Source organism: Sinocyclocheilus rhinocerous, unplaced genomic scaffold (assembly GCF_001515625.1).
Source record: "Sinocyclocheilus rhinocerous isolate Xijiao unplaced genomic scaffold, SAMN03320098_v1.1 scaffold1311, whole genome shotgun sequence".
Classification (NCBI taxonomy): Eukaryota; Metazoa; Chordata; class Actinopteri; order Cypriniformes; family Cyprinidae; genus Sinocyclocheilus; species Sinocyclocheilus rhinocerous.
In genome coordinates, this window is record NW_015637852.1 from 213900 (window position 1) to 226481 (window position 12582).

The 12582-nt window shown below is 35.5% G+C and overlaps 2 protein-coding genes across 2 annotated transcripts in view; both read left to right on the plus strand.

Annotated features, from left to right (window-relative positions):
* The window catches only part of LOC107749276 (aryl hydrocarbon receptor nuclear translocator-like protein 2), a 23831-nt gene extending 19455 nt beyond the window's left edge, over nucleotides 1-4376 (plus strand). The window contains exons 15-17 of the mRNA XM_016564370.1: nucleotides 267-357; nucleotides 457-556; nucleotides 914-4376. Coding sequence (XP_016419856.1) covers nucleotides 267-357; nucleotides 457-556; nucleotides 914-1065 — 343 coding nt within the window. The 3' untranslated portion in view covers nucleotides 1066-4376. The remainder of the gene's footprint in view (nucleotides 1-266; nucleotides 358-456; nucleotides 557-913) is intronic.
* Nucleotides 4377-7609: 3233 nt separating this feature from the next.
* LOC107749310 (guanylyl cyclase inhibitory protein-like) lies at nucleotides 7610-11128 on the plus strand. The gene is made up of 5 exons (XM_016564424.1): nucleotides 7610-7680; nucleotides 8710-8842; nucleotides 9574-9723; nucleotides 10595-10700; nucleotides 10833-11128. The coding sequence occupies exons 1-5, from the start codon at nucleotides 7610-7612 to the stop codon at nucleotides 10955-10957; spliced, it is 585 nt and encodes a 194-aa protein (XP_016419910.1). The 3' UTR covers nucleotides 10958-11128.
* Nucleotides 11129-12582: the final 1454 nt, after the last annotated feature.

Here is a 12582-nt window from a genome sequence, read left to right on the forward strand (position 1 = left end):
TATATATATATATATATATATATATACACGCATAATAAATATACACCGAACACACATATATTATGCAAACAAAAACTTTTATTTTGGATTAATCACAATTAATCGTTTGACAGCACTATACATCATATATTTCTTTTGTTAGCAGCAGTGCAAAAGATTCTTGGAAATATAGTCAATTAGGGCCTAGTTGATTTTTTTAAATATGCAGTTCTGCACATCCCTAAAGAAAAGATCTTTGAATTCTGATGTCATGCTGTTTTCTTTAGGATGAACTCATCACCATCCAGCGGCAATACAAGTCCATTCAGTTTACTGCAGGACAAGTCTCCACTGGCCCTTGCGCAGGCCAGCAGCAATGTTAGTCTGTCAAACAAATGCGTCAGTCTGTTTAGAAATTAATTTCCATGTTTTGTGGTTTCTTGTGTTCTAACACATTAGTACTTCACATGCTTTAAGGTGCCAAATGGGGAAGCGACAGATGTGGAGATGCCTGGCAAATCAAGCTCAGAGGAGGAAGCGAGGGGTGGGGCCTTCACAGCGGGAGAAAGTCTGATGGGTAGATGTTACATTATTATATTACTCTGGCCATGTGGTACTTAAGATACTAGCTTGTCAAGAATGTGTCTGGGTTTTTCCTGGAGAAAAGGTTAGTATACTATAAAAGGTTAGTATAGTATAAAAGGTTAGTATATATAAATAGTATACTTAAAATTTAATTAGTAAATGATGATAAATATCATGATGATAAATTTTATTGATTACAAATAAAATCAATATGTTCTTGTTCTGTAATTTCTTATATTAAATCTACATATTTTAAACTAAGCTAAAGATTTTTTGCTTTAACCAAATTAAAATCTTTTTAAAAATGGCACTCACTCTGCTTTTCTTTGCCTGTGTTCCTGTCCTCCAGAGGGGAGCTCTCAGTTGGATCTGGAGGGGGTTCCTGGGTTAGGCGCTCTGAGCACTGACGAGGCAGCCATGGCGGTCATTATGAGCTTACTGGAGACCGATGCCAACCTGGGTGAGGCCGTGGACTTTGACGAGATGCACTGGTCTCTGTGAACACCGCTCAAGTTTTTTTTTTTTAAAAGACCCATCTTATCTGGAGCTTTTTAAAACGAACCATCCATTAATTTTCATGGGGCAACAAGCCTTCGGCAATTCTTTGGCTTTCATGTTTTTAATTTATTAGTGTTTTTTTAATGTGTACGGACAAGCTGCATGGCAGGTTATCTGATGGCTGCCCTTGGTGAAGGAGAACCAAAGGGGACGGGGGTCTCTCTGAGTACCTTAAGCTGAGTACCTTAAGCAACAGGACCAGGTTTTATGTGGTCTGGTGTGCATTTCTTCACCTCAGCTCTGAGGTCACTTCTGCCCCTTGGCATGGATCAGAACGGAGAGACATTCTTGGCCTGTTTTGCCATGTTGAGAAACGCATGCCTCAGCCAAGCCATAAGGCAAGAACCCAAATGGTCCACTGTGATCCAGTGGCGTAAGGATTTCAAAACGGTTTCCTTAGTCAATCAACACTTGAACTGATGCTTTTGAGGCAAAGCTGGACTAAATTAAAAAAAAAAAAAACGTCATGGGATTCCTTTGGCAAGGGAAGCCTGGTAGTTATTTTACCCTTTTAGAGCAGAAATCGTCTTGAATTCAATGTTTTTTTTTTTTTTTATGAACAAGAGTGGAACAACGGGGAGGGGTTTTGGTAAGTGCTTGTGGTCATTTGTCAAACAGAACTACTTGAAAAGACTGTGGAAAAATCAGAAAATTGAGGATCACCGTTAGGCCTGACATTTGTTTTTCCTCTCTAGTCTACAAACCTGTGTGTGAATGTGTACTTTTCCCTCAGACCTTCGTCTGTCCTGCCAGGGCTATGCTTTTCTAAAAACAGGGCCGCCACTAAAATTTACAGGGACTGGGACAACATTTTTAGAGGACCTGGGACAATGTTCTTGGTTGTTGCCCTCTTAGTTAGATGTATTAGTTCTGCTGTTCTGAAGGATGGTCCTGATGGAGATGGGCAGGGCAGGGTCTCTCAGGGAGCAATTCATGGAAACCCTTCTCAAAATCCTTTAGCGGATCAGCAAAGTACCACTTTTTAGACACTTGTGTGAAAGTGGTGTTTAAGACTTCTTCAGGGCTTCATTCTTTCATTAGTTCTTCTTGTTTAGTTATGTGCAAAGAGGTATAACATGCTCAACGTGATCAACATTTAGAAGGTGATTGTTGTTTAAACTCTGTATTTTGGAATTATATCCCATAATTTTAGTTATGGGAATAACCTAATCTCTACTCGGCTTCAAAATACTAACAAAATCACTTTTTATGCAGTAAAATAACAGCAGAGATGTTTTTTCACATTCTTCCTGCTTCAAGAAGATATTTAATACAAATCCAGCCATGAAGTCTTGATAGTAACCCACTTTTAAAGGTATAATGCACCCTAAAATGGACAAAATGTGTATCGTTTACTCACCCTCATGTCTTTACAAACCTGTATGACTTTCTTTCATGGAACACAAATGGAGATGTTTAGAAGCATGTTCACTCTGCTCTTTTCCACGTAATGAAAGTTAATGGTGACCATGGGCTTTCAAGCTTCAATAAGGACGATAAAAAGCACCATAGAAGTAATTCATAAGATTTGTGCGCTATAGTCCAACTTATCCCTTCATAGATCTCCAATTTAATTTATGCAATTTTCTCAGTTTCAATATTGCATTTGATCCTATGGCTAGAATACACTACAAGACTTTTGCCCTAATTACAGTCTGGAGGAGTCGATGCTAGTTGCCAAAAGTCAGAGCCAGCATGCAGCTTTTACAGATTCACAGAAAATCACGTTGAATGCTGGGCACAGATTCAGATTTTCTAGCTTCAGACTATGATTCCATTCAGTCGGAAGATATCAGACATGTTTGGTATTTTGAGCTGATTTTAGAACACACATTGTTTTCATTTGTCATATATCTCCTAGCAACAAGGCACATTTCTTAGTGCGTTTGTTGTGTTTGAAATGACTATGAAGTCTAGTAGTGTGTCATCTGCAGTTGTTAAGTCTATGAGTTCGCAAGTGTATGATCCCTGGTGGTTTGAAATCTGATTTTAAAAGTCAGGTAGTGCATTCTAGTCATAAAGAAGAAAGAAAATCATACAGGTTTTGAAAATAATGCTGGAATTTCCATTTTTGGCTGAACTATTACTTTAATTGAAGACAAGAGATCTAAGAATATGTTTTTGCCATGTTTTAGTAGTATTAAATTAATCTTTAAATGGATAAATCAAAGACAATGTCCGCTGTAGTTTTGAACCTGTTTTCTCAGAAGGCTACAATCTCAGAAACATGACACCTCTTTTTGGGCAGATGATCTTTGTAGGCTGTTAAAATGATGCTATCAAATGCCATTTATTGTAATATTCCCTATTTTGTATATTATATTTGAATTCTTATTGTGTGTGCACATCCTTGGGATACTGATTCTCTCTGCTTTTTCTCTTTCTAAATTTCTCAAATTTTCAAAAAAAGTCATCTGATTCCCCTGGGTAATCGTTCACCTCAATCAATTCACATTTCAGCATGGCTTTGTATCTGATTTTGCACATTTTCTTCCGAAATTTTGCTTCCCTTCGTACTGGTGACCTTTCATTCAGACGATAAGTGTATTGAACTGCTTTACTGTGACGGTGCACATGTGCCACAGGAGTCTCATGGCCTTGCGTGATGGAAACGGCTGATTCTGACCGATTATACCAAAGCTATTTGACCACAGACATATTTCAAGTACCCTTAACGCTCAGCTGCCCTGTGCTGTCAGATGATCTGTAATTCTGTGACTATAGTGTGAGCTGCTTTTTTAAAAAATGTCTTCATATCATTGTCTACTCTGTCACATGCTGCCAAGAGCTTACTTGAAGGGAGGAAGCCACCCACCCAATCCAACTGAAATGAAATGCTGTGCACATCTTTAGTGTGAAAATAAGTCTTGCCACGACCCATTGTTCATCCAATGCTTGGCTTTGCAAACGTAACGCATTACCAAGAAATATAAATGGGGCTTTTCCTTAAACCTGACTGAAATTTCATGGGATCGACTGTAAGTGTTTGTCACACAGGTGGTTAGATGTGTTAGCCTATCACTATTCTGGTAAGATGACCAGTTAGGGATTTTGATTAGGCAGTTGTAGCCTTAAGCACAGGAACAGCTGCTTCGTTTGCCCCCAATGTACAAGCATTGCTCTGTGCCATAACTGCAGGCTTGTCCTAAAAGACAAAATTGTGATTTATATTGTGTTTCCCACTCCCCCACATAGCTTCACTGTTTTTTAAAGTAATAGTTCCCCCCAAAATGAAAATGTACTCACCCTCAGGCCGTCCAAAATGTAGACGAGGCTGTTTTTTCATTGGAACAGATTTGGATAAATTTAGCATTACATCACTTGCTCACCAATGGATCCTCTGCAGTGAATGGGTGCCGTCAGAATTAGAGACCAAACAGCTGAAAAAAACATCATAATAATCCACACGACTTCCACATAATAATCCACACGCGTGATTGGAAGAAACAAATTCATCATTAAGGCGTTTTAACTTAAAACTCTTGCTTCTGACCAAAATACAAGTCCATAATCCATTATAACACGTCCTCTATAGTGAAAAAAATCCTCTGTTGATCTCTCACATTAAAATCCACCAGAATATTTGTTTTGGACTGTTCTCGCATGTAAGAGGTGTGCATATTTCTCTCTTGATTCAGATGAGAGTACTTTTTTTACTGGAGAGAACAGTATTATGAATAGAGGACTTGCGTTATTACAAATGCACAGCTTTTCACTTCACAAAAGACATTAATTGATAGACTGGAGTTGTGTGGCTTACTTGTGGATTGTGATGTTTTTATCAGCTGTTTGGACTCTCATTCTGACGGCACCCATTCACTGCAGAGGATCCATTCATGAGCAAGTGACGTAATGCTACATTTCTCCAAATCCGTTCAGATGAAGAAACAAACGTATTTACATCTTGGATAGCCTGAGGGTTGACTACATTTTCATTTTCGGGTGAACTATTCCTTTAATGTGACTATGTTCTGTTTGGAGTGTCGTTCTGCAGTTGCACTTGGCAGAAATCAAGTACTGTACGTAGGTTAGAACCGCAGACCTTTTCTTCTGTCGCTTTTGTCCTAATTTCAGCTCTCTCACTATGTGTAGCCTAAGAACTTCTTGATTTTATATTGATCCAGTGATATTCATTCATGCATGCCTTTTTGTGTATCCTTTGCTTTTCTTTACTACTTCTTGTTTGTTGTTCTGTTAGCTATCTAAGGGTATTGGATAAAGGTTTTTGCCTTATAAGACAGACAAATACTTGCTCGTTGTTCTGTTTCCCTTTGTTTCTGTCTGTCTTGAGTGTGTGATGAAAGTGGTTTGGATATTCTCAAGACGTGAACATCTCAGTCGGGGGAGCAGCCGTTGGGTCAGCCTCCAGACCTGCATGCGTGCACCTCCTCATCGCTCTCTCTGAGCCTTCGATCAAGGCTGTCATGGAACAAGGGGCCTTGTCCAGGCAGGCCCCTTTTTTGTCTTTTACTTTCTTCTCCTCCCCTGTTTGTTATCAAGAATTTGTATGACGCCATCGCTGCTGCTGTCAACAGGTCTGGTTAGTAGCAGAGAATCTGTCTCTCCAGGCTGACATGTAGAAAGATTCTTCAATAAACAACATTAGTTTCCTGTACATCTGTGTTGGTCTGTCATGTGTCAATGTACAAATGTTCAGAGATGTCATGAATGCCTTGTAAATTCCAATTCATTTCCTGGAGGTAGGAAGTTGTCATTTGAATATAAGGAAATGGAATGAAATTGCAAGATTTTAATATTCTAAACTAATGCAAGTGTAGGGTTTTTTTTATTATTAGCACACTTGCTCGTAAATTTTCATACACTTGCTCGTAAATTTTCATACACTACTATTCAATGTCTTGGGGTCAGTAATATATATTAATACTTTTGTGCAGCAAGGATCAGTGGCATTAAAGGCATTTATGATGTTACAAATAATTTTGGTTTATAAATAAATGTTCCTTTGAACTTTCTATTCATTAAAGAACCCTGAATGAAATGTATCAAAGTTTACACAAAATAATGAGCAGCGCAACTGTTTTAGACATTGATAACAATAAGAAATGTTTCTTGAGCACCAAATCAGCGTATTAGAACGATTTTTGAGAGGATCATATGACTCTGAAGATTGGAGTAATGGCTGCTGAGAATGTAGTTTTTCCATCACAAGAATAAATTACATTTTATAATATAATCAAATAGAAACATTTTAAATTACAATCATATTTAGCAATATTACAGGTTTTATAAGTATTTTTGTATCAAATGCAAATGCAGCCTTGGTGAGCATTTTTTAGCATTTTAAAAAATCGTACCAAACTTTTGAACTGTATTTTTTATTTTTTTTTATCCTAACAAAATGTAAATGCTGAAACGCAATTTTCATTCCCCCATTGGAATGTTTTAATAAAATTTGTTTGTCTACAAAAATCTACTAAGATGCTCCAAAATGATTTTACATTTAAACATTTAATTGGTCATCTGAATAGCTGTTTTACACATTTTATTTTAGTATTTAAGCATTTTTGGAGTGTCATTTCAGCTGCATTTTGATCATTTGATTTATTATTTGAATGGTGTTAATACTTGCTTACAATATTATATACATTTTGATGCAAATATAAATTTTCCACTGCTAAATTCAACATTTTTATACATATAAATACATTTTAAATATTTTTTTTTATAACTGAAGGCTGATTGGATAAAATGGCTTAGTTGTTTTTAACTTAAATTAGAAAAATCTTAATATTAGCAAACTTTGTATTATTATTAAAAATATGTAAACAACTTATTATATTATCAGCGAATAAATAGCCATAACCAATCAAAATTGGATCAGAACCTGTTGATTAATGAAATTCCTAAAATTCTTTCAATTACATTTCAGTAAATTCCTCTTCCTGTCATTCCAATTTGATGTCAACAAAACTTAACCGTTCACCTTTACACTGCTTGTTTAAGCTGTTGAGTGCATTCAGCGGTTCAATCAAGAGTGAGACCAATGCTGACTCAAACGATGAATCTAGCTAAACCACAGTCTTCCGTGAGAGTCTTTGATGGTTTTTGTGTCCTCATTCACATTTCTAAGAATATTCACCAGCTTTCTCAGCTGCATGCACAAAATGGTTTTTACCATTTGTTAACTAGGTCACCAGAACAAGCCAGCTCACAAACAACTGACACATTTTTTAAAACTTCAAAGGGCAAATATGGAGCTGCAACTGTCAATTTATATAATATATGCAGAGTCCTTGACTGCTGCTGGGCCTGGAGGAGCTAGAGGATTTCAAGTGTCACTCATGTGTCTTTGAGGTAATTAATTTGTGTCACTCACCTGTCTGTCGACCTCCTGCGGGGAGATTACTGTAGTTTAATTTCACAGATGCAGAAGGGTCTGGGTAAGAATGATTAAGTGAGAGAGAAGTAAGCTGGGCTTTGCTATATATGCATCTCTGCCGTTGTTGATTTTCTTGCACTGATGAAGATGGGACAGGCCGCAACTTTACCCTGCAGAAAAGGTGGTACATACGTCACCGAGCTTTATGAGTGGTTCAGGTAAGTTTGCAAAATATTACTATGACTACAGCTGGGCTTTAGTGAAGCGGGTAGTAAAAGTAGAATACATAAGCTTGGTTACATGTCATCTGATAGATGCTTTTGTGCAAAGCAAACCTCCTCATTCTGGGTCTTTATTATTGGGGAGTAATTATAACCATAAATGGGGTCAAGAAAGGGTCATGCCATACTGAAGATTTTTATTGTAGACCATAAAATGCCAACCATGACCGTAAAACCATATAAACGCTATCTCAGCATAAGTAGGTCATCTGCTTATTTGAGTCTTTTTTTTTTTTTTTTACCTTTTACTGTAGTCTTTTTCCTGGAACATTTCATTTCATGATGTGCATGATAAGAACATTGCCTTTTTTTAATAATCATTCATAATGTAACTGTTCTAGAAAGGATCATATAATACTGACAACACAAAATCTTTAAGTTATCAAGTGTTTATCAACAGCTACCAGTATTAATTAATATTATACATATTTGTTAAAATATTCATATTTTATACAATTTTACACATTTTTAGAAATCAATTACCTGGTTTATGGTTGTCAAGAGAAAATTGTCAAAAAATGCATTGTCTGTACACTGAAAAAATTGGTGTAGGATTTCTTTGAAAAATCTGTACTCAGAATTTAATAGTACATTTTACAAATAATAATTACAAGGAAACTCACTGAATTAATGATTATTTCATGTGTATTTATTTTATTTTTGATTTTGTATATCAAATAAAAATATAGTTAATAAAATTTTAAAGTGTATTTTTATTTAATGTGTATTTATTTTATTTGAATTCTTTTATTTGGATCTATACAATATCTATATTGCAACGCTGAAAACCCGAAGGTCGGTTAATATTTATCAGTGGTTTAAGATGAGAAAATAATTGCTTGATATCAGTTTTAAACAACACTATCACATTTTCAGCTTTATAAAAAGCTCTTCAGAAAATAATACTAGCAATAATAATCGAAATAGTTTTAAAAATGTGTCCACTTTTGTGCTCGTGTCTGGCAGGAAGTTCCTGAATGAATGTCCCAGTGGACTGATCACTCTCCATGAGTTCAGACGTCACTTCTGCAATGGAACCGCGGGAAAAGAGTCAGCGGAGTATGCAGAGCAGATATTCCGCACGCTAGATAACAATGGGGTATTTCACAGCTCAAAACCAAACAAGCTTTGAGGCCTGACATATGTGATGTGTTCAAAACACTGGCTTTACAAAACATGCGTGTGTATGTTGACTTGACTTGTAAAAGGCGGAGGTTTTTAGAAAAGTAAAGTAGCGTAGAATATATACAGTACATTGTTGGGAAGTAACTAGTTACATGTAACTAAATTACTTAATTTAATTTCAAAATAAATGTAACTGTAATCAGTTACAGTTACAAAAATTTTTTAATTAAATTACAGTTACTTATGAAAATGTTAACAATTACATAGGGGGTTACATCTGAATTTTTTCCCACATGCATCCACATACAGATCAAATTGATTTAATTCATAAATTGCAGTGACTGCTCTAAAATATGAGACACCTTTCAGGAGTTTAGGACACTGTTAACTGTTTTATTTCCTATTTGGGTTGATGCATATGCTTTATTTTTTTAAGATTAACAGCTTCTTCCAAGCCATTGTTATGCCAGTGTTATATATACATATAAAGAAGAAACAAATAAAAATGACAAAAACACAACAAAACTGCTAAAACTGTAGGCTAAATAAAATTATTATTAAAACATTGCATTTTGCATTTCATTTTCTGCATTTCTGCATTTTGAATAAAACCTATAATAATTAAGTTAATAGCTTATTTATTTATTTTAGCAATTTTTACTATTTGTATAAAAAGTGTGATATGATATGATTGCCATTTAACAGGATGGAGTTGTGGATTTCAGAGAATATGTGACAGCTATCAGCATGTTGATTGAGGGCACGACGGTGGAGAAGCTGCGCTGGTCCTTCAAACTCTATGACAAAGACAAAGATGGAGCCATCACACGCTCGGAGATGCTGGAAATCATGCAGGTAAGTGTCTATAGCTGAAAACCTCTATTACTTGCTGCTCTAATCTGATTTGCATTTTACTATGGAATTAAAAATGCATTGCAGTGACTGCTCTAAAATATGAGACACCTTTCAGGAGTTTAGGACACTGTTAACTGTTTTATTTCCTATTTGGGTTGATGCATATGCTTTATTTTTTTAAGATTAACAGCTTCTTCCAAGCCATTGTTATGCCAGTGTTTCCTGTCATAGCTACGCAAAGATTTGATTTCAAAAACAGTATCGTAGCTAGCTACTAAACCATTTCTTGTTATGGTTTTAAATCTGTATTAACTTCAGAATGATCTCAAAGTAAGTCTGATTTTGTGGTGGCTGTGCTTTAAAATTATTAAAAATAAAAATAAATTATTAAAAATAAATTATTATTATAATCTTAATTCAAAAGATGAAGGATTTTGAAAGTCTGACAGTAATCAGTGTTGAATAGTATACTACTGTAAGGTTAACCCTGCCTGGTTTACATGTTTGAAAATTAATCCATACTTTAATAAAGTAATTGAAATAGTTACACTACTTATTACATTTTAGATAGTTCAGAGAATATGTGACAGCTATCAGCATGTTGATTGAGGGCACGACGGTGGAGAAGCTGCGCTGGTCCTTCAAACTCTATGACAAAGACAAAGATGGAGCCATCACACGCTCGGAGATGCTGGAAATCATGCAGGTAAGTGTCTATAGCTGAAAACCTCTATTACTTGCTGCTCTAATCTGATTTGCATTTTACTATGGAATTAAAAATGCAGTTTGTTTACGTGATTCTGGATTGCTCCACTAGAGGGTAATATATACTCACAAATTAATATTCTCTCATGACTGTTCTCTCACTCAGGCTGTGTACAAGATGAGCGTTGCGGCATGTCTGACCAAACCTGATCCACTGACTCCTGAAGAATGCACCAATAGGATATTTGTACGGCTGGACAAAGATAACAATGGCAAGCTACGCGCTATCAATACAAGCTACATTGCTATCTAAAATAGCAAAATTATTTCAACCACTCTTGAAATTCAAAGCACTACTAGAAAATGGCAGTTTACAGAAGTTCTTTTTCTTTCTGTCTCTATAGCCATTATCAGTCAAGAGGAATTCATTGAAGGCGCGCTGAATGACGAATGGATCAGAGAGATGTTGGAGTGTGATCCAAAAACAGTGAAGATGGAGAGGCCTCTCAAAGGCAATGCAGTGCTGTAAATCTGTGGGTCTATTTACATTCAGTATAAAGGAGATCATGGCTGTTACAGTATTTATTGTGATGGGGCTGTTGTGAATGCCTTAAAGATGAGACGTTCATGCATTCGTCAGTATGATTATTTTAAATTAATGGAATAGTTCACCACAAAATGAATATTTGCTGAAATTTACTCACCCTCAGCCCAAACAAGGTGTAGAGAAATTTAGCATTACATCACTTGCTCACCAATGAATCCTCTGTAGTGAATGGGTGCCGTCAGAATGAGAGTCCACACAGCTGATAAAAACATCACAATAATCCACAAGCTATCCACATGACTCCAGTCCATCAATTAACACCCTGTGCAGCAAAAAGCTGCGTGTTTGTAAGAAACAAATCCATCATTCACTGCAGAGGATCCATTGGTGAGCAAGTGATGTAATGCTAAATTTCTCCAAATCTGTTCTGTTGAAGAACAAACTCATCTACATCTTGAATGGTCTGAGGATAAATACATCTTTTTCATTTTTGCAAATTTTCATTTTGGGGGTGAAATATTGCTGTAATGTTGACCTATAAATTGACATTCTACTTTTGATGTTAGATGCAACATTTATGTATATTGATTAATTGATTGTACTGAAATTATGCCTGAACAAATCATTATTTATCTTTTTTTTAAATTTATTAAATCATTATGTATCTTTTCATGTAGACCATGTGAATTTACAAAGTAAATCTAAATAGCTACTGTAAATAATTGTTTTTTAGGTTCTTATAAGGCAGAATCTTATGTCAATACTATACTGCCAAGCATAAGAACTTCTACTGAGAAACCATTTATTGATTAAATATTAGTCTCAGTCTCACCCCCTTAAGTTGTTATGTATTTGTATAATCAAAAAAATGTATTAAAAATTTAAAAGGAGAAAAAAAACCCGAATATTTTGAGTTTGATTAGCCTATTGGTTACAAAATACTGAAATAATGGATCAGATTCTTGTGCCATCTTATAACTTTCATTTGGAGTAAAATTATTTTACATACAATCTACATATTAAGCTACATATCATGTACAGAAACAGATGTATTCTGACTTGATATCTCAGCTTCAGTTCTCTAGGCTATTGTCTGTATTCTATAATGAACAACAGTTGTGTTCTTCAGTATTCTTCTGCATTTCTCACTAGGTTTTGATACACAGAATCTAAAATCTTTTGGTCTTGTCAACTTGCAGTTTGTATATGCATGCCTTATTCCAGCATCTGAGCCACTGACTTCAGAGGAACACCTCAGTTTTGACAAAGATATAGCTTTGGTGACAGTAGTGTGCTAGATTAAAAAAGACTAAATGACAGGTAAATAAAGAGATCTGAGCAGAATCATGTTGGTTTCACTATATTAGTTTTGATACCATATACAAAAATGTTTTAATACATTATCTGGTTCATTTAGTTACCTAAACCTAACCCTCACACAGATATCAGCATATCAACACGATTTGGCTGATTTATGACGAACACTTCCGAAGTGCTCCAAAGTTGTTTTTTTAACATGTTTCACTATTTGTAAGTGAAGTAATGCCTCACAAGTATGACCAAACGTACGCAAACACAAACACCATTATCGTTACTAATGCTACTAT